The following is a 19139-nucleotide window of genomic DNA, read 5'->3' as shown; positions in this document are numbered from 1 at the left end:
CTTCTAGTTGTGGCATGTGGGACACTGCCTCAGCATGGCCTGATGAGCGGTGTCATGTCCGTGCCCAGCATCCTAACTGGCGAAACGCTGGGCCCTCGGAGCGGAGTGCGGAAACTTAACCACTCGGCCCTGATCTCCCCTCTAGAACAATCATTTGCTTGTACCATCTTTTTAAAGCACACATATTTAGCCTCATGTTAATATTATCATCTCTTTGTTTGATTTTTATATATAGAAGAAAGCTCCCTCCATTGAAGACAGTGATTGTATTTTATTCACTTTTCAAAATTCCTCCAGTGACTGGCTTATGGTTCATACAAGTTAGGCACACTTAAGTATTTGTCAAATTTTATTGTGCTGTATCTATCCTAAAATGATTTAAATAATAGAATATTTCTAGAACTTAAAGTATGAGTTGGTATTCGACTCACATCTCTAGTACTTAAAAAAAAGTACAACAGAACTCTGTGTATAGAATAGTATTAGAAAATCAAACTAAACATGTTAGAGTATGTACTGGTATATTTTTAAAAAATTATTTTAAGTGATTATGACTAAATCCACAGTAAATATAGACCCATGATAAATCTAGATCCATATAATGATGACATGTTTTAAAAGACTCTACTTTTCTGGATCTCTCTCCTTCTCCCTTTCCTCGGTGCCTTTTTCCTCTCCTCCTCCATTTTACATTGCTTACGTTTTCTTTACTTCTCCATTTTAATAATCGCTCAAAACAAGAAATCAGTAAGGCATGTCTAACTTTTAAGTCTAAAACATCATAACCACATTTAAAATCCTGAGAAGCCAGCATTCATGTTAAGTAATGGTCATGATGAACTTCGTAATTGTTAACCCTGTCCATTTAGCTACACCATTCTACATCCCGGTGATCCAGGCATTCAAGGATGATGATTTGATTCTGTTCTCATCTTTTCCCTTGGGTGTACAGTATACTGACACAAATCTCATGTTGACTGATAAACTGGGCTTGGAGAGAACAGCTCTATTAGAATGATTTACAAGCAAAAGAGAATCTACCATTTAGGCAATCAGTACACAGTTTCCCTAAATTTTCTGTAATTTGTTTCCATTCTTGTATGATGTTCCTACGCCTTTCCCACCAAGCTGGGAGGTCCTCAAATACAGAGACCTTGTATTGTTTGTCTGTGTTGCTTGTTTGTCTCTATAACTCCAGAACCTACATAACGCCTGACACGTTGTAGGGAATCAGTAGATACATAATGAGTGAAGGAAGCACAGCTTTGCTCAATGGTCATGTTCCATGTGAGCTTGGTTGGGATTAAACGTGTACTGTATTGGTTATGGAGAGTGTCAGTGTGTGGTGGTTGGGCACGGTCTTTTGGGTGAAAGGTCAGTCTCATGTGCTTGCTACCTTGAGTAATGTGTGGAATGTGTGTGCATGTTTGTTCACATGTGTGACAGGAATCTTAGTCATACTCACAAGTCCTTAAAACATGGAAAGCCAAACTGTGGGGCCTTGAAAGGGTCACGTGTAAACAGGAATCAAAAGTTCATTTGGAATGTTGGGAGTTCTAGACACGTTTGCCATGGAAGTTCATGATGGTCTCTCATTCTAGCACGTAGTGACTATGCCAGTCCCTATGTGTCTTCTCTCTGCATCTGTCTGTTCTCTTTTCTCTATGACCTTCTGGTTCTTATTGTACTTTCCACTTTTAATTCTTGAGTGAGAGTGTAAGATTGGATTAGCTCATAACCATCTTCCTTCTTTTGGGCAGAGCTCTTCTTTACCAGGCCCCATCATAAACCACAGCTCTTGGTCAGGAGCCCATGCCATGGCCTGGGGTTGGACACTTGCTTTTGGAAGGGGCTGTAGACTTGATGGGTCCCATGACTGCCATATCTAGAACCCCTAGTAGAATGTAATAGGGGCTATCTCTTTGAGCTTCACTGGAACCATGTGTATTTGCCAATAATATCAATTGGGTGCTACCTACTTTGCATTTATTTTGTTTAGAGGATTGAAATTGGCCTCATTGGAGGATACAGGAAAGGGTAAAGACTGTAGGTTTATATCTGAAGTCAAAGTGAATATGTCATGGAGGCAGTATATGGGTTTGTGTGTGTTTGGGAGGTGTCTTTCTGAAAGAGCTAAGTTTAGTGGAAAAGGATCAAGTTTAGGTTGCTATCTTGACTTTGCACCTAATTGTGCGGGACCATCGACAAGTCACCTTTTATCTTTATTTCTACTTCCTCACTTGTTAAAGGTTATAATGCTTATCTTGACTGCACAATTATTAAAACACTCTATGATAAAATAAATATTAAATTCAGATTATTATGTGAGTAATGCGTGAAAATGATCTGAAAATGTTTACTAGGTAAGAATCTATGCAATTTTAGAGTTCAATTACATTTGGTGGGGATTAAAACTCTTGTGTATGCACTCAAAAAAGTAGATTATAAATATGGTTGTGGTTTGGAGCATTTGCAGGCTTAGGGCTGACAGTTCTGGCCTTGTGCTGCCCTCCTGTGCTATTTAAACAGCGCAGCAGGTCAATTACATTCCCGCTTCGTGAATGCTCTGTGGCGGAATTCTATCTTATTACTTACCCTCTTCTGTCCTCCTGTGGCCACCGAGGGCCTAACTATTCTGGATGTTTCTGTTTCTTCAGTAAAGGAAGAGATGGAAAACTACTCTGAAACATTCTTAGCCAGAAGATCTAATCTTGAGTTAAGGAAAAAAGCAACAAATTGCAAATTGCATTTGACGCTGGAGATATAATTGGCCCACTGATACAGGCAGAGCCCAAGAAGATTATTGAGGTTTGGAGAAGAATACCATTATGACAGCGCCAGGAAATGCTTTTTTGTCAAGAATAAATAGAAATGCAACTCACTCCCCTTTTAATATGCTAAAAATTTATTATAAAGTTTTACAGTGTTTATTTGGTAAATAAAAGTCTATTATTGTGAGAACAGAAGATGCTGTTCTATAACGATTTTCTAAGCACAACATTAGCCAGTTGAAATATGAGACTCACAAGCAAAGCTAATTCTGTGCTAATTCTCTTAGCATAGTCTCTAAAAGCAATTCCTTTCAAAGAGGTTTAAGGTAATTTGTCGACGTGACAATTTTTAGGAAAGTTAAGAAAAGATATTGAAGGAAGCATTGTGAAACCATACAATGAAACAAGTGAGAAGTTAGTCAATGGGGCACCTTCTTAATGTGCCTACTCCCCCATCTGCCAATGCCCAGACCTCACCCCTGGCCTGCTTCCAGGCTGGTTTCCTATTATTAGAACCTAGCTACCCTTTGCTTAGACTAGGTAGATGTGTGCATATTTTATTCAGGTGGGTATACAGCATGCATATACATGACTTTCTGTTTAGTTCACTCCACTCAGGCTTTCATAGCCTCCACTTACCAAGACTACTGTTATCAAGATCACCAGTGACCTCCAAGGCCAGATCCAATGGTCAGTTTTCAGTCCTCATCTTACTTAATTTATCAGCAGTCTTTGAACCGTTTGATCTCTCTCTTCTCCTTGAAACACTTTCTTTTCCTTGGGCTCTGGGTCACCTCTCTCTTGGCTCTCCTCCACTCCATCAGCGGCAACTCTCCGGTCTCCTTTGCCTAGCGCCTTCCCATCTTCCTGATTTCTGAAAGTTGTAATAGTCTAAGGCTTACTGTTCAGGCCTCTTCTCTTCTCTGTCTTAAACTCACTCCCTTGGTGGTCTTATCTAGCCCCATGGCTTTAATATCATCCAAATGCTAAAAATGTCCAAATTTGTATCTCCAGCACAAACTTCTCTCCCCTGAATTCCAGACTCATATATACAACCGCTTACTCAACATCTGATTTGGATGCCCAAGGATATTTTAAACTTAACACAGTCAAAGAAAAATTTGTTCGTCTCTCAGTCAACTGCATTTCACTAAATGGCCCATCCTTTCTTTAGCTGGTTGGGCCAAAAAGCCTTGTAGTCATTATGGAGTCCTCTCTCTCTCATATACTCTATTTCCAATCATTCAGCAAATTCTGTTGGCTATATCTTTAAAAACACATCTGTCAACTATCCTCTTTCCATGTACATTGCTACCCCCGGGTCTGACCCAGCATGACCTCCTTTTGGATTACTACAATGGTCTGCTAACTGGTCTCCCTACTTCTCTCTTTGAACTACTTCCCACTCAGCAAAGGGAGCAAAGTTAGCCAAAGTCAGATCAAACCTCCCTGCTCAAGGATAGCTCACCTTGATGGGAATAAAATCCAAAGTCTTTACCATGGCTCGTACCTATACATTGATCTGGGCCCCTATTTTCTCTCTGCTTTCATCTCCTACCTCCCAGCCCCTACTTACTTTATTTCTGGCTTATTAGTTCCCTGATTGTTCTTCAGCCGTCCCAGGCACATTCCTACCTCAGGGCCCTTGCATTTGCTATTTCCTCTGCCTGGAACATAGAAAATTACATAGCTCATGTCCTCATTTCAGTCAGGTCTCTATTCAAATGTCACTTTATCAAAGAGTCCTTCGCTGTTATCATAGTGTATGCCTTTTTACCCTCTGTACCCTTAACTAGGTTATTTTTCTTTTTAGCATTTATAAGAACATGACATACTCTGCTTATTTATTTGTGTATTGTTTGCCTTCCACATTTGAGTGTGAGCTCCATTCCATGAAACCAGGACTTTGGCTATCTTTGTTTTCTGCTGTGTCCCCAGAGAGTTTGGCATCTGGTAAGGGCTCATTAAGAATTTAATGAATGAAGAAATGAACAAATATATTCATGTGAACAATTATTCAGAGAGTGGTCAGGAGCAGAAAATGAGCTCCTTTCAATTTTTTTTAGGTGAAAGTTTGCATAAACTAAAGAATAAGATCATAATCAAGGGAATTTTTCTCCTTCATGTCTTCTCAGTATAAAGAATAGAATGTAGTTGAAAATGGTGAACTGGGGACAGCCCCATGGCGAGTGGTTAAGTTCACGTGCTCTACTTTGGGGGCCCAGGGTTTCGCCAGTTCAGATCCTGGGCGCAGACAGGGCAGCACTCATCAGGCCACGCTGAGGTGGCATCCCACATAGCACAACCAGAGGCACTCCCAACTAGAATGTACAACTATGTATGGGGGGACTTTGGGGAGAAGAAGGAAAAAAAAAAAAGAAGGGGCCAACCCTGTGTCCGAGTGGTTAAGTTCGCACGCTCTGCTTCTACAGGCCAGGGTTCCCTTGGTTCGGATTCTGGCTGTGGACATGGCACCACTCGCAAGGCCATGCTGAGGCAGTGTCCCACATACCACAACTAGAAGGACCCACAACTGAAATATACAACTGTGTACTGGGGGGATTTGGGGAGAAAAAGCAGAAACAAAAAAAAAGATTGGCAACAACTTGTTAGCTCAGGTGCCAATCTTCAAAAAAAAGGAAAAGAAAGAAAATGGTGAATTATTGTTCCAAATTCCATATTCTAGTCACAGAAGTTTTCTACTTATGTTTCAATCATGGAAATTAAATGATGTACATGGTGTGGTCGTGGATCTGGGTTTTGCTATTTGTTTCCCATTTTTATGAAACCAGCAATACTAGTAAACTTGCATTTCCTTACTACATTTTATTTGAAAGTGAAGATTTTTCTCTAAGTAAAAATGTCTGATGCATTTTTTTCTTTAAAATCTGGCCCCACCAGATCAGTTTTAAACACTTCTTGAATCCAGTTTCTTTCAAAGATGCTATTTTCCTCTCTAGGAATTTGAATCTCATTTTTCCCAGAACTTCTTTTTATAAATAGTGCATTGTGGGTAAGTTAAGCTAATGAAGCCTCCATGATAAAATTTACAAACCCACCAAATTACTGCATCTTCTACATGAGTCGTCGCAATGGATTCTGGACTCAGCTTCAGAATTTCAGGCACGCTAATCCTAGTGCCTTCACTACTCTCTTTTGTGGCTTTGCAACACTCAGCCTTCTCTATCTCAGGGCCTTATCTGCAAGAGAGGATAATAGCATTTGTCTCACAACTGTGGTCTTATGAGGGTCAAGTGAGACGACACCAGAGAAGATGCTTTCGAATATGTAATGTACTGTGTTCATCAGGGATGTCTTGGGTCAACTAACAGAAACCCATAACAAACTAGCTTGGAACAAAATGGGGGAAATTGTTCTATAAACACAGGGCTGTCCCACAGAACTTAAGTCCAGGGTGTGGGACCTCATGAGCTGCAGGATCCAGAAACAGGGGAGTCTTTGGTTACTCAGGGCTATCTTTCTAAAATCCATAGTCTCTCTTCTCTGCCCCTCTTTGCATGTCCTTTTCTTTCTTCTGAACTTTACAGACAGTCTTTATCTACATCTCCATCACTTGTGGACTGAAGATAGCTTTCTTAAAACAGTTCTTTCAATGCCAAATCTACATTACCTTATTAACCTCTAATTTATAATTTACTAGTTGAAGTTTCTGAGACCTGGTTCCAAATCTTCAGGAGAGAGAGTTTGGTTGGCCAAGTTTAGGTCAGATAGACAGCTCCTCTCCCCTTATCTGGCCACCTTCAGGAAGGGAATGGGAACAGCACCGTATAATCTGCTGTCCCTCAGCAGAAGAGGCTAAGGGAGCAGCCTCTCTGAGAAGGGAGAGTGGGACAGGGAAGAAATGAGTGTTATACACCTCAAGTGTGACCTAAAAGTATTGAGACCGTCACATGCATCCTTATTCTCATATCTTTGTCATCTTTAATCTACTCAGTATTGAGCTGGCCATATGATTAATGTGCATTTGTGAATACGGATGGGTCTCAGAGAGCCCCACTAACCATGGCATCCCTCACATTCTGTGTCAGGGTCACGTCTCCAATATTGTCTCTGTTGCCCTCTTAAGGAACATAACTTCTCGTTCTTACTTTTCTTGGTGATCCAATTCATTTCAATGTGTAGACTGACTATATCAAACCAAATTCTCCATCTTCTCTAGTCCCTCTCTCCCAAACTTTTCCCTCTGTATTAGTTAGGATTGACTGTAAAATGGTATAACAAATGGATCCCCAATGTAATGGTTCAACAAAATAGAAATTTACTTTTTCTCTCAGGTCAGGTCAGGACGCAGGTTGATGGTGGCTCTATCATCTTCAACATGTGTTTTCCAAGGTTGCAGTAGTATTTACCTGTGCAGCCCATGGGAAGGGGAAAAGGGAGAGGCAGCAGTAGGGGGGTCATGTGACAGGTTTTATGCATTAGGCCTGGAAGATGCGTATCACTTTTGTTTACATTCTGTTGGAAAATATCTAACCACGGGCCACATATAACGGCAAAGGAGGCTGGGAAATGCAGTGTAGCTGGGCAGCTGTATGCCCAGTCATAATTCTCCTACTAAGGAAGAAGGCAAGAATGGATTTTGGTGGACAGCTAGCAGCCTCTGTTACATTCTCCCTCTGTGTGACCTCTCCCAGTTAATGGCATTATTCTCTCAAATACCCAAGCTTGAGTCCTTAAGTCATCCTTCATTTCTCCATCTTTCTCAATTCTCTTATCTGTGCTGACCGCCTAAGCAATCCCACAGTCATTCTTTGCTTTCCATTCCCTCCTCCGCAGCACTGCTTAAGGCTGTTGTATCTCCTGCTTGAGCAACTGCAGTCAGCCTCCACAATTACCTCCATGTCAGCCTCTCTAGGCTCGTCACGTCCATCCTTTACTCTGTTGTCAGATGCCACTTCCGAACACAAAGATCTGATTGTCGAAGACAGCTTGGGCCCCTCAGCAGTCACCTCTCCACTCACCGTCAAAGCTGTAAGCACCACAGACAAAGCATCTGCAGCTATGCCTCTGCAGCTCAGGAGATCACGCCAGACTGTCTCCTACTCTCTGTTCCAAACCCTCTCCAACTGGTCTCATGGCCTGTGCTTCACCCTCTTGACTCACACCTGTGCTCTGCCCAACAACCAGCTCCCTTTGGATTAACACCATAATGGGACTGTCTAACCCAGCTTTCCATTTAGCTGTGTCTCTAGACACTGTCTCTCAGGGCCCAGGCTTGCTCTTGTTCAGGAGACAAGTTTGGACAGTGATCATGTTCTTCTCTTTACCAAATTCCCATCAGTTCCCATTGCTTACTGAATAAAACAGATCTTCTTTTAGCAAGCCATCCATGGCCTGCCCCTGTCTGATCCCATCCCCCAGTTATCACCCCTACCTATACATCTTTATAACCTTCTTGACATTTTTCTCATTCTTCAAGATCTGACTCAGGTATCACCTCCTTGAAGGCTTCCTCTTTCTCCTTCCTTTATACTCTATCATTGTATCATGCTCTTCCATGCATTGCTTTCTACCTCTGTGGTTTTTTGTGCACGTGGTTGTCTCTCCATCTAGGGTGTATACCCCCTGAAGGCAGGGACTGTGACTTAGTCATCCTGTCACTCCCCACAGAGAATAATGCCTTGAGGAATAACTTACACGTGGTAAGATCACAACTTCCACTGGGCAACACCTCCTAGTGTCCCAGTGACTTCCCATATCACTCAGTCAGTGATAAAAAGCCTACATAGGCCTACCTCATCTTGTATGATCTCATGTTCCTGCTCCCACTCTCCCCTTGCTCCTTATTGTTCCTTGAATCCATCAGAAAAGATCTCACTTCAGAGCTTTTGAATTTGCTGTTCCCTTCATTGGGACACTCTTTCCCTAGATATCCATATGGCTTGCTTTCTCAAGTCCTCAGGGCTTCCCTCCAAGGCTGCTTTCTCAGCGGGGCTTTCCCTGACCACTCTGTTGACATTGGGACCTGGAAACACTCTCTTTCCCTCTCCCCAGCTTGTTGTTTCTCCATAGCATGTATCACCTCCTTACATAGTATATCTTTTACTCAGGTATTACAGTGTTTAGTTTCTGTCTCCCCTCCCCCCACTGGAATGTAAGTTTCTTCCTAGTTGAAATGTTTACTTCTGAATCCTCAGAGCCTGGAATAATGCCTGGCATGTCGAAGACACTCAATAAATATTTGTTGAAAGAAAGAGTAAGCAAATTAATAGAGGGTGCTCAATAAATATTTATTAAATTGAATGAAAGATGTCAAAAACAGATGAGTGTAAAATTTCCAAACTCTAGAAATATGTCGGTTTAGGAGAAGTGTGAAATTGACAGAAAGCTGCCTCATTATAAACATCCTCAAGGAAAGATTCAAATTGTGTGCTTGTGGTGGGAGGGGCAACTGGGCAAGGAGGTCTGTACCTGTGCAGACACATTAGGGGCTGCCTAACTCCCCCTCCCCCATTGCATCTGGGAGGCAGGTTTGCCTAGCCACTCCGCTGGGACACTGGTCTACCACACAGGTGTTTTAAGTTATTTTGCTCTTTGCTCCTCTCCTCAGCTTGTGAAGGACACAGAAATCTCGGGCGTCTTATGTGGCACTTCTCAACTCTCAGCAGGAAACTACTAGGAGTGAAAATGACAAGGAAAACATCACCCAGGACTAGATTCTGGGTCTTGGAGCAGCAGAGCCCATTTTAGATCCGCGCGAGTGGAACTTTCTGTCTTCTACCCAAGCTCCGCCTTCACACTGTTTATCTGAAATTTTTCTCCCTGGCTTACTCTTTTGCAGCCGCCTACTTTCCGCAGGAGGATGGCGCTCTGATCTCCACGTTCCCTCTTCCCTCGGGGACTCCATAGTATTTTTTTCACGCTTCGTTGCTACTACAGCAGACGCCTGCCATCTCATTATTTGCCGTACAGATCTCCGGTGCCTTGACTGTAAACAAAACACTTTAGATCATAGCAAGGTCGATGTAAGCACAGCCTTTCAGCTGGCAGCCAGACGTCTTAAGGTGGCGTGACTGTGACTCGTTCACTTTTCGAGATACAAAGCAACAAAATGGTGCTCCTACATATCAGCTGTGGAAAGATTCTGGGCGTGTAGGGGATAAAAGTATTAATTTCCTACTTTTATGTAAGATATTGATCCCATGAATAAAATCAAACTTTTGTGGCAAGGTGTAATACTCTAGAATAGCTCCATTTACATACACGTGGTAGTTTGGGTATTTGTGCCTGTGAATTTATGCTTATATATAATATAGAATTCCTGTGTAGTCTAGCAATTATGTACAAATTTCAACAGTGATCTATTTCAGGAATAGTGTATTAATTATGGTATTGAGGCCTACCCTCATTTTCCTCACCCTCTCCCTGTCTTCTCCAATGCAGTAAATTAAGTAGGGCATTAAATGTAGAAAAATAAAGAAGATGAGACCTCTTACTTTGATCCCAGGTGAAATATTTTCTGTCAGTCAGGTAGGAAGTCCTGACTTTGAAAGGAGTTTTGGGCACTGCCTCCCTCACTGCTGTCTAGCTGTCACCCCTTCCTTCTGGAATCTTCATTTTAGTTGAACTACCGCATAGTGATACCAAAGGCCAGTGACAGCTGCATTTAAACATCAGTGACCACAGGCCACATGAAGGAGACATGTGCAGGCAGCTTAGGGCAGGAGAAGGAGCCATTTTGAATCACTTATAAGAGAGGACCTGCAGACAACAGCACAAGTGAATCCAGACAAAAACCTGAACCCACTGGGGCCATCAGCAAAGAAAGGAACAGAAGATGAACCCACCTGAGAGTTAGGAGACCTGCCTCTAGTCCTGGCTCTGCTACCAACTGGAGATGTGTCTCAGTTTCCTCAGTGGTCCAAAGAGAGGGTTGAACTACAGGGTTCCCAGGGCCCCTCCCAGCTCTTACCTTCTGGAGTGTATGAGGTGAGGCAGGCACCCAAAGTAGACAAATAACATGTGATGAGGAAAACAAGTTAAAAATCGAAGTCATCTGTAACACAGATGCACAAGAAAACATCGCTGCTGTGTACTATTAGAACCGCAGGAGATCGGTTCCCAGTAAAATATATTAACTTTGGCCCAAACCAAGATTATATGTATTGGGGGTGGGGGTGGGGAGGCAGTTAAAGACCCTTTGAGCCCTGACCATCCTGTTTTCACTTCCACCACCCCGTGCTCAAGATCACAGTGATAGCTAAATTTCAAGTTGCAAAGGGGAGCAGAGAAATGCCCAAATAATAATATCAGACGTGAGGACCTGGTTGTGGTGGTTTTATAAATCACTTCATAATCTGGAGTTTCAGATTGTTTTCACCCTTCGACGACTTGCAGCCCTCTAAAAGCATTCACTTGCCTCTGAACGTCGTTCTGGGTGGGTTTAAAGCAGCGATGATGGGGGGAGAGAAGGGTAGAGGAAGGAAGGAGCTGTTGTCTTTGGCGGCAGGACTCAGGTAGAGGAAACTGCTACAACCCGGGAAAGAATTGAAAAATACAAAAGAGGAGCCGAGTTCCCACTCGCAGCCCATGGCAATGGCCTTAACTGTGCTTGGGAAGCAAGAAGCTGGGCCAGGGGTGTAACCTCGCTTTCGAAAACTAAATGTGTGTGACACATTTACAAAGTTTATTGGGGACTTAGGAGACCAAGTTTTGATCTTGAAATCCTGTCTCATTTTTATTGAGGGAGAGCTTGGGTTCAGAATACATTATAAATGCTGCGCCTACTCCAGGCTAATTTATAGAAAGACGTTCGCCTTGGCTTCTTCCCGAAGCCCCCTGCCTCCCCTAGAACAGCGGAGACTTCTAGGTCAAGGGTGAGCCCAACACTGCTCATCCCCAGCCAAGGCGCCCAGGCGGGGGGCCCCAGCCCCTCAGCGAACGTTCTCGGGCTCCCCCGCGGTGCCACAGGTTGGGGCCACGGCTGAGAGCCCAGCTGGGGGCAGGTCTCCCACCGTCTGCCCGCACTCCCTGCTCGGCGAGCGCGGGGAAAACCGAGGCGCAAACCGCGCTGCCAGCCACCTTCGGGATCAGCGGGTCCAGCCCCTTCGTTTCCCGGACCAGGAGCGGGAGGTCGGGGCTTCGGGGCGGCCGCGCGCCGGGCAGCGCAGCGCCGGGACTAGAACCCAAGGCCCCGCCGGCCGCGCCGCCCAGGCCCCTCCCCAGCTTCCCGGCCGTTTGGCTAGTTTGTTTGTCTTATTTTTCATTTCTCCGAGGGCAGCCAGAGCAGGTTTGTTGGCAGCGCTGCACCTCCAGCAATCACGCGACCAGCCAATCTCCGGCCGGCGCTCTCGGCGGCGCGCGGGGAGGCGGGGAGCGGCCGAACCGCGCCGGGGCCACCTTAAGGCCGCGCTCGCCAGCCTCGTCGGGGCGCGGCTCCCGGCGCCGCGACCAATGGATCTCCTCCTCTGTTTAAATAGACTTGCGGTGTCAATCATTTTCTTCTTCGTCAGCCTCCCTTCAACCGCCATATTGGGCCACTAAAAAAAGGGGGCTCGTCTTTTCGGGGTGTTTCTCTCCCCCTCCCTTCTCCCCACTTCCTCGCCGCTCCACGACTCGGACGCCGGCAAGGTTTGGAGAGCCGCTCGGGGCGCGGGACCCGCGGGCTTGCACCGGCCCGGACTTGGACTGGCTCTGCCGCCCCCTCCGCTCCGCTCCGCTCCCCTCCCCTCCCCGCCCTCCCGCTCGCCGGGACACTTGAGCGGCGGCGACTCGCGGCTGCCTGGCCGGGGCTTCCCCTCGCCCCCTCCCCCAGCCCGGCGCGCTCCTGACGCTCGGCGCTCGCTCGGGCTGTTTGTTTCTCTTGGCTCCGAGCGCAGTCGCAGGGCTTATAAGAGGGGTTCGGGCTGGGTCGGGGCGTCTTGTTTTGTTCGGTTTTGTTTCCCGAGAGCGCGAGCGACGCGGTCGTCCAAACCCGGGAGGAAGATGTCAAACGTGCGAGTGTCCAACGGGAGCCCGAGCCTGGAGCGGATGGACGCCAGACAGGCGGAGTACCCCAAGCCGTCCGCCTGCAGAAACCTCTTCGGCCCGGTGAGTCACGAAGAGTTAACCCGGGACTTGGAGAAGCACTGCCGAGACATGGAAGAGGCCAGCCAGCGCAAGTGGAATTTTGATTTCCAGAATCACAAGCCCCTGGAGGGCAAATACGAGTGGCAGGAGGTGGAAAAGGGCAGCTTGCCCGAGTTCTACTACAGACCCCCGCGGCCACCCAAAGGCGCCTGCAAGGTGCCGGCGCAGGAGAGCCAGGATGCCAGCGCGAACCGCCAGGCGGTGCCTTTAATTGGGTCTCAGGCAAACTCAGAGGACACGCATTTGGTAGACCCAAAGACTGATACGTCGGACAGCCCCACGGGCTTAGCGGAGCCGTGCACTGGGATCAGGAAGCGACCTGCAGCAGACGGTAAGGACCCTTCAGACGCGTACGACGTCTGTCTGTCTGTCTGTCTGTCCGGGGCGCCGCTTGGCCTGCTCGAGGGTCTTCACCTCAACTTTCTTTTCAGCGCGTTCTGATGTCGCTTTTGGGCAACGAACTTTCCTAATGTTAGGTCTTAAATGCTATGTAGCTGACTGCTGGTCTGTTTACGATTAAGTCAGAAGCCTGAGATTGTCTTATCTGATAATTTCTCTAAGTGAAACCACCGCAGTCCCCCCGCCGGCTGGCCAGGGCTAGGTATGTGACAACGTAGGGATGTTTATCCGCGGCCTCTCCCTTCGCTGTGAAGAGCGAGCTTTGGGGCGTAGAATGCACTTTCTGTTACGTGAAAACAACTTCATTTTGTGCCCCCAAAGGCCACTGGGGATGACGGATCCAGGGATGTGGGTGAAGGTGGTGGGTTTTTCATCCCTTGACTATTGTGCCAACTTCTGTCAGCCATTGTTTTTTTCTAATAAAGATTGTTTATGTGTGTTCTTTTTAAAATTCCCTCTTGCCCTTAGATTCCTCTCCTCAAAACAAAAGAGCCAACAGAACAGAAGAAAATGTTTCAGACGGTTCCCCGAACGCGGGCTCAGTGGAGCAGACGCCCAAGAAGCCGGGCCTCCGAAGACGTCAAACGTAAACTGCTCGGTGGGTAAACTACTGGGAGCAAATAACCGACGCCCGAATTGGGCTGCAGGAAGTCATGGGGTTTCCAACCCAAGATACCTGATCTTAGTGGTTGCTGGCAGATCAGAGCTTGTGGGTTTCTGTTTTGTTTATATTTTGTGAGGTCAAAAAAGTAGGGATGCGGAAGGCCGAGAATCGTTGTGGGGACGCTGGAATTTTTCACAGTTTCTACGTCCTGAGATCATTTTCCCTTGAAACACAGAATTACTAGAACAAGTGTCCGAGGCAGGTCCTTGTGAACAAGGACCCGTGGGTAGGAAGGTCAGTTCCCTGAAGTTCCACTAAAACTTCTTGGGGACAATGGCTTCTTTCCCCATCTGAGCAAGAGCTGGGTATGCCTCAGTCCCACTTCATGAGAATTCACTTCCTAGAGTTCAGGTTGAGTCAGTCACAGATTTTGAGCCATACACGGGAAGAATGGCAAATACATGATAAAATATAAATTTTGAGGGACAAGTTGGGTCCAGATGGCTCCTATTTGGTTAATCAAATGGTAAGAAATGTGACTAGAGAGGTATGTCGCAATCTATTATCTATCATTTTCATAAACTGTCACTTTCCCTGTTTTCTGATAAGTTTTGGGGACAGAGGAGGAAGCTGCGTATGTTAAAAAAACCAAAATGGAAAGCTCAAAAATACTAAAGTTCCTACAGAATTTCTGATAACACTGAAGTTGCAAAGCAGAAGTTAAATTAACTCTGCCAGACTAAGCAATCCAGGAACACGTCAGCATGTGTATGCTAATCGCACTGTAACAGGATGATTTGGATATTTGTAGGGGAAATGGATAGTAGATATCAGGGCTGGCAGGGTACGTCCACCCCGCCCAAGGGAAGTGGAGATTTTTCCATCTACTAAAATTTGATCAACACGAATAGCTAATTTGAATAATTTAGCCCCCAACTTTACATAGATTGGCTATCCATAATGATCAAACCACATATATTAATAGCTTATAAACTTATAGACAAGGACTGTGACCTTTTTTTTTTCCAAAACACACTCATAGCCTAGCATATAAAGAGATTTTAATAGATGTTGATAATAACTTTTTAAGTCCTCATTTGTAAAAATTTAAAAATAAATGAAAGAACATAGAGAGTTGTTGGTTTTGTTTTTAAATTTGTTTTTTTGTGCTTTTAAATCCTAATGCCACATCTATGACTTCTTCACACACGTCTGATATTTTTCAGAGCTTATACAAAATGGCACTATAGAACCTCTAGATTACAGCTGTGCGTGAAGTGGGAAAATTGGATGAAAAATTTTCCTGAAGCAACCTTAATACCTGCAGCTCTTGTTTTGTTATGGCTTGTGGCCGTTTATCACATGAGCCACCGTGAATCAGACCTACCGGATTTTGATCTGGCCCCATTTTGACATACAGAGAGGCATTTGTTAGTAAATATTGCCAGTTCAGAGAATACTTGAAATAGTAGAAAGGACCTATTCAAAACTATTCATGTGTATATTCTGCATATGACTACGAAAGTAGAATATTTTGGAAAAAAAATAGAATTTTCTTTGGAGAGCCTTTATAAGTTACAATTCCAATTATTTTTCAAATTTAGAGAAGTTTGAAAATTTTGCTACTTTTAAGTGTTACAGTTCCTGAATTTTCCTCCTGTATCTGTTCTTTCTTAGTATCTTTGACCCGGATTCTCCAGACCAGGGTTTCTCAGCCTCTGCACTATTGACACTTGGAGCCGAATAATTTTTTGTTGTGGGAGGCTGTCCTGTACATTGTAGAATGTTTGCCAGCATCCCTGGCCTCTCCCATTAGATGCCAGTAGCACCCCTTACGCCTAGTATGACACCCAAAAATGTCTCCAAACATTGCCGAATGTCCCCTGGGGGACAAAATTGCCCACTGTTGAGAACCACTGCTCTAGACAAAAGTACACAACACAGAGGAGAGTGAAACTCCAGTGAAGTGAATGTTGGATGGAGATGATTATAGTCGTCTACTTTAGTCCTTACTTTCTTTTTCATTGCTCAGGTATTTCCCAACTGAGACAGTGACAAAATAATTTCTGTACTTTAATGGTAATGTTACTCTGGTACTTTTCACCTAATTCTTCCTTCTTGTTTCTTTTGCAGAATTCAGAGTATGTTTCCTTGTTTAATCAGATACATCACTGCTTGATGAAGCAAGGAAGATATAAATTGAAAAATTTAAATACATATCGCTGACTCCGAATGGACATCTTGTATAAGCACTGACAAGCAACAACACAATAACACTAAAATTTTAGGCACTCTTAAATGATCTGCCTCTAAAAGCATTGGATGTAGCATTGTGCAATTAGGTTTTTCCTTATTTGCTTCATTGTACTACCTGTGTATATAGTTTTTACCTTTTATGTAGCACATAAACTTTGGGGGGGGGGGGGGGGGGGCTGAGGAATTGGCATGGGGGGAATGGAGAGCTGGCTCCGATTTAGAGCAAGGAGAAAAATATTTGACTTGCATGAAGAGGAGCAGTTTGGGGGAAGGGTTTGAGTTTTCTTTAAAGATGTAATGTCCCTTTCAGTGAGAACTGATACTTCGTTTAAAAATCATCAAAATTGGAACACTGGCTACAAATAATTGCTATTTATTTTTACACGAAGCTTATTTTCATTTGGGAGCTCTCATGATTCCGTTATGTAGCAGCAAATGGTTTTTTTTTTTCTTTAAACAACAGCAAACTACCCTCAGTGCTCCCCAAGTCCCCGTGAAAATTAGAATTGACCAGTTAATTATTCAGCGGTTAGGTCACTCTAGGTAATTCTGGACAAAAATTTGGGATGTATGGGGGGAATTCTGAATGCTCAAAATCAACCATCTAATTTTTATCAGATTCATTGAGAAAATTTCTTAATTTTCTTTTTACTTTGGGCTTAGTAAACAGTCAAAATAATTCTAAATCCTTGGATATTTTTTAAAGGTCTGTAAGTAACTTTGCATAAAAAATAATGAAATAATTTTAAATTTCAAACTTCTCATTCTGTTTGTTAATTTGCCCAAAGGAAAGTGGTGTTTTTAAAGGAAAGTGTACAGTAGAAAAGCACACTCGTGGGTTGTGTGAAGTGGAGACAACATCTTTAAACAGTATTTTTACATTGCCTGTGTATGTGTATGAAACAAAACCATTTGAATTGTGCCTGTGTACATAACTCTGTAAAGACACTGAAAAATTATACTAACTTATTTATGTTAAAAAGAGATTTTTTTTTTTAATCTAGACAATATACAAGCCAAAGTGGCATGTTTTGTGCATTTGTAAATGCTGTATTGGGTAGAATAGGTTTTTTCCCTTCTTGTTAAGTAATATGGCTATGCTTAAAAGGTTGCATACTGAGCCAAGTATAATTTTTTGTAATGTGTGAAAAAGATGCCAATTATTGTTACACATAAAGCAATCAATAAAGAAAACTTCCATAGCTATTCATTGAGTTGCACTGTAATGTGTTTACTAGGCTTGAGCTATTCGACCTGGCATTCTAGTCATATTTACACAATACGTATATGAACTGGCAAATACCTACATAAGTCAGGCCTACGTCTCAGATGATGTTTATTTGGGCCCGAATGTAGTAGTCACTATTTTCCACTTAGTTCTATATGGTTGGACAAAGCTACAAAAGTGTAAATTGGAAAAGCCACATTTTCAAATAAATAAGATTATCTACATTAGTTCAAATATTTATGTCATCTAGGATATGAATGTGTCAGAACTAAAAATTCTTACATAAGTCGAGACTGATCACACCGTTTGCAGGATTGAAAATGAAACTAACATAGGGACTTCTGTAAATTCTGTATTTACACATGCAAAATCTGAGGAATTAGAGCAATTGTTCAGACCGTCTAAACTACACCCCTTGTCCAAAATATTCAGATATATAGGTCCCTTAGAAATTGGGGTGCATTCCACACTAATTTAGATAGAACAGGTATTCTTCAAGTTAAACTGATCATCACACACACATTCCTCAATTTCTGAATTTCCTGGTTATAATCTACACAACCAAAAACTGGTTAATTTAAGTACCAAATCTGAGGGATTTGGGTTCCCATAGTCCACATAGCAGAGACACATTTTTTTTACTTAAGAAAAAAAATTTTTTAATGCATTTTAAAGTCAAACTTACTACAATTCCTGTAATTTCACCTTCTCTTCAAAAATGTGGTTAGGGTGTAAAAGTAAATTATTTTTTCTAGGAATCTGCGAATGGTCAAATCGCAAAAATTTGAATTTGGGTTAAATTGTTTTCCTCAAATGCTTGTATTTACATTATTGCACCCCAAAAGGGGCTCTAAAAAGATCGTTGCAGCTTATTTTGACCCGAAGTTACTTTTTTTTTTTTTTTCTAAGCAGGGTCGACTCCTCGGCAGCTGGGGAGGGAAAAGTAGGTGCTTTGGTGGTTGGGCCACATTTTCCAAGTAGGTATTATTTTAATTAAAGACTAAAGGTGTTTTTGTGATTCTATTCAAAACACGAGCACAGAGTGTTTTTCAGGAAGAGACTGAGAGAGCAAGAAAAACCACTCAAAATAGGGAGGAAGGAGTGGAGAGTCAGGAAATAATGAAATAAAATTAAAGTTTCTCTGAACCAACAAGGGTACTCTAAAAAGTGTCTCTAACCAAGGGGAAAAAAATCCTCTTAAGTGCTGCATGTTCCCCATTTTCCTTTCCAAAAGAAGCATCTTTAATGTGAATTTTTAGACATTGCGTTTTAGGAGTGCTGGGCCAGGAAGAAGGAGATGCTCGCCGCGCCGGGCACGTTCACAGGAACGCAGCCCCCAAATCCCCGTGCTGGTCCTTCACACGTCTGTGTCAAGTCTCTAAGTGCGTCCCCACGATTCCGAGCGTCCTCTCCCCGCCCAGACTGCGGGTCCGCCGCGGGCGTCCCTCCGAGGGGATGCGGCCGCCGGCGCCAGCCGCCCCCTGCCCCGCTACCCGGGCCACCGCGCCGTCGTCTCCCCAAACTGCCCCGCAGCCCGGCGCCCGCGGCGGCAGTTGCGGGGTCGGGCTGGCTGGCGCCTCAGGACGAAAAGGCCATCAAGTCTCGCTCCTCGCCTGCAGCTCGCTGCTCCCGCATGGGCCGGGTCGCTGCGCGCAGTTCCCGCGCCCGGGGCGCCCGCAGGCCGTGGAGGCGGCTGCGCCTCGGCCGGCGCGGCGGGGCTGGGCCGTTTCTCAGAAAGTTGCCTCCCTCATCATCTCTCCTCTGGGCTAAGAAAGAAGCAAAAGCCCCCATT

General features: G+C 44.1%; 1 protein-coding gene across 1 annotated transcript; it reads left to right on the top strand.

Moving 5' to 3' along the window:
* The first annotated feature begins 12274 nt into the window (after window positions 1–12274).
* Window positions 12275–17329, top strand: CDKN1B (cyclin dependent kinase inhibitor 1B). Its single transcript, XM_046642957.1, has 3 exons — window positions 12275–13191; window positions 13728–13857; window positions 15997–17329. Exons 1-2 carry the CDS (start codon window positions 12717–12719, stop codon window positions 13847–13849), a joined length of 597 nt encoding a protein of 198 aa, XP_046498913.1. The 5' UTR covers window positions 12275–12716; the 3' UTR covers window positions 13850–13857; window positions 15997–17329.
* Window positions 17330–19139: the final 1810 nt, after the last annotated feature.

Source organism: Equus quagga, chromosome 1, assembly GCF_021613505.1.
Source record: "Equus quagga isolate Etosha38 chromosome 1, UCLA_HA_Equagga_1.0, whole genome shotgun sequence".
In the NCBI taxonomy this organism is placed as follows: Eukaryota; Metazoa; Chordata; class Mammalia; order Perissodactyla; family Equidae; genus Equus; species Equus quagga.
Note: the sequence above shows the minus strand (reverse complement) of the source record. Positions and strands in the feature narration are given on the sequence as shown.

Excerpts from the sequence above, each read along its gene's own strand:
- CDKN1B (XM_046642957.1), top strand. The coding sequence starts at position 12,717 with ATGTCAAACGTGCGAGTGTCCAACGGGAGCCCGAGCCTGGAGCGGATG. Across the intron at positions 13,192-13,727 it reads GAAGCGACCTGCAGCAGACG|ATTCCTCTCCTCAAAACAAA; the intron begins GTAAGGACCCTT and ends TCTTGCCCTTAG.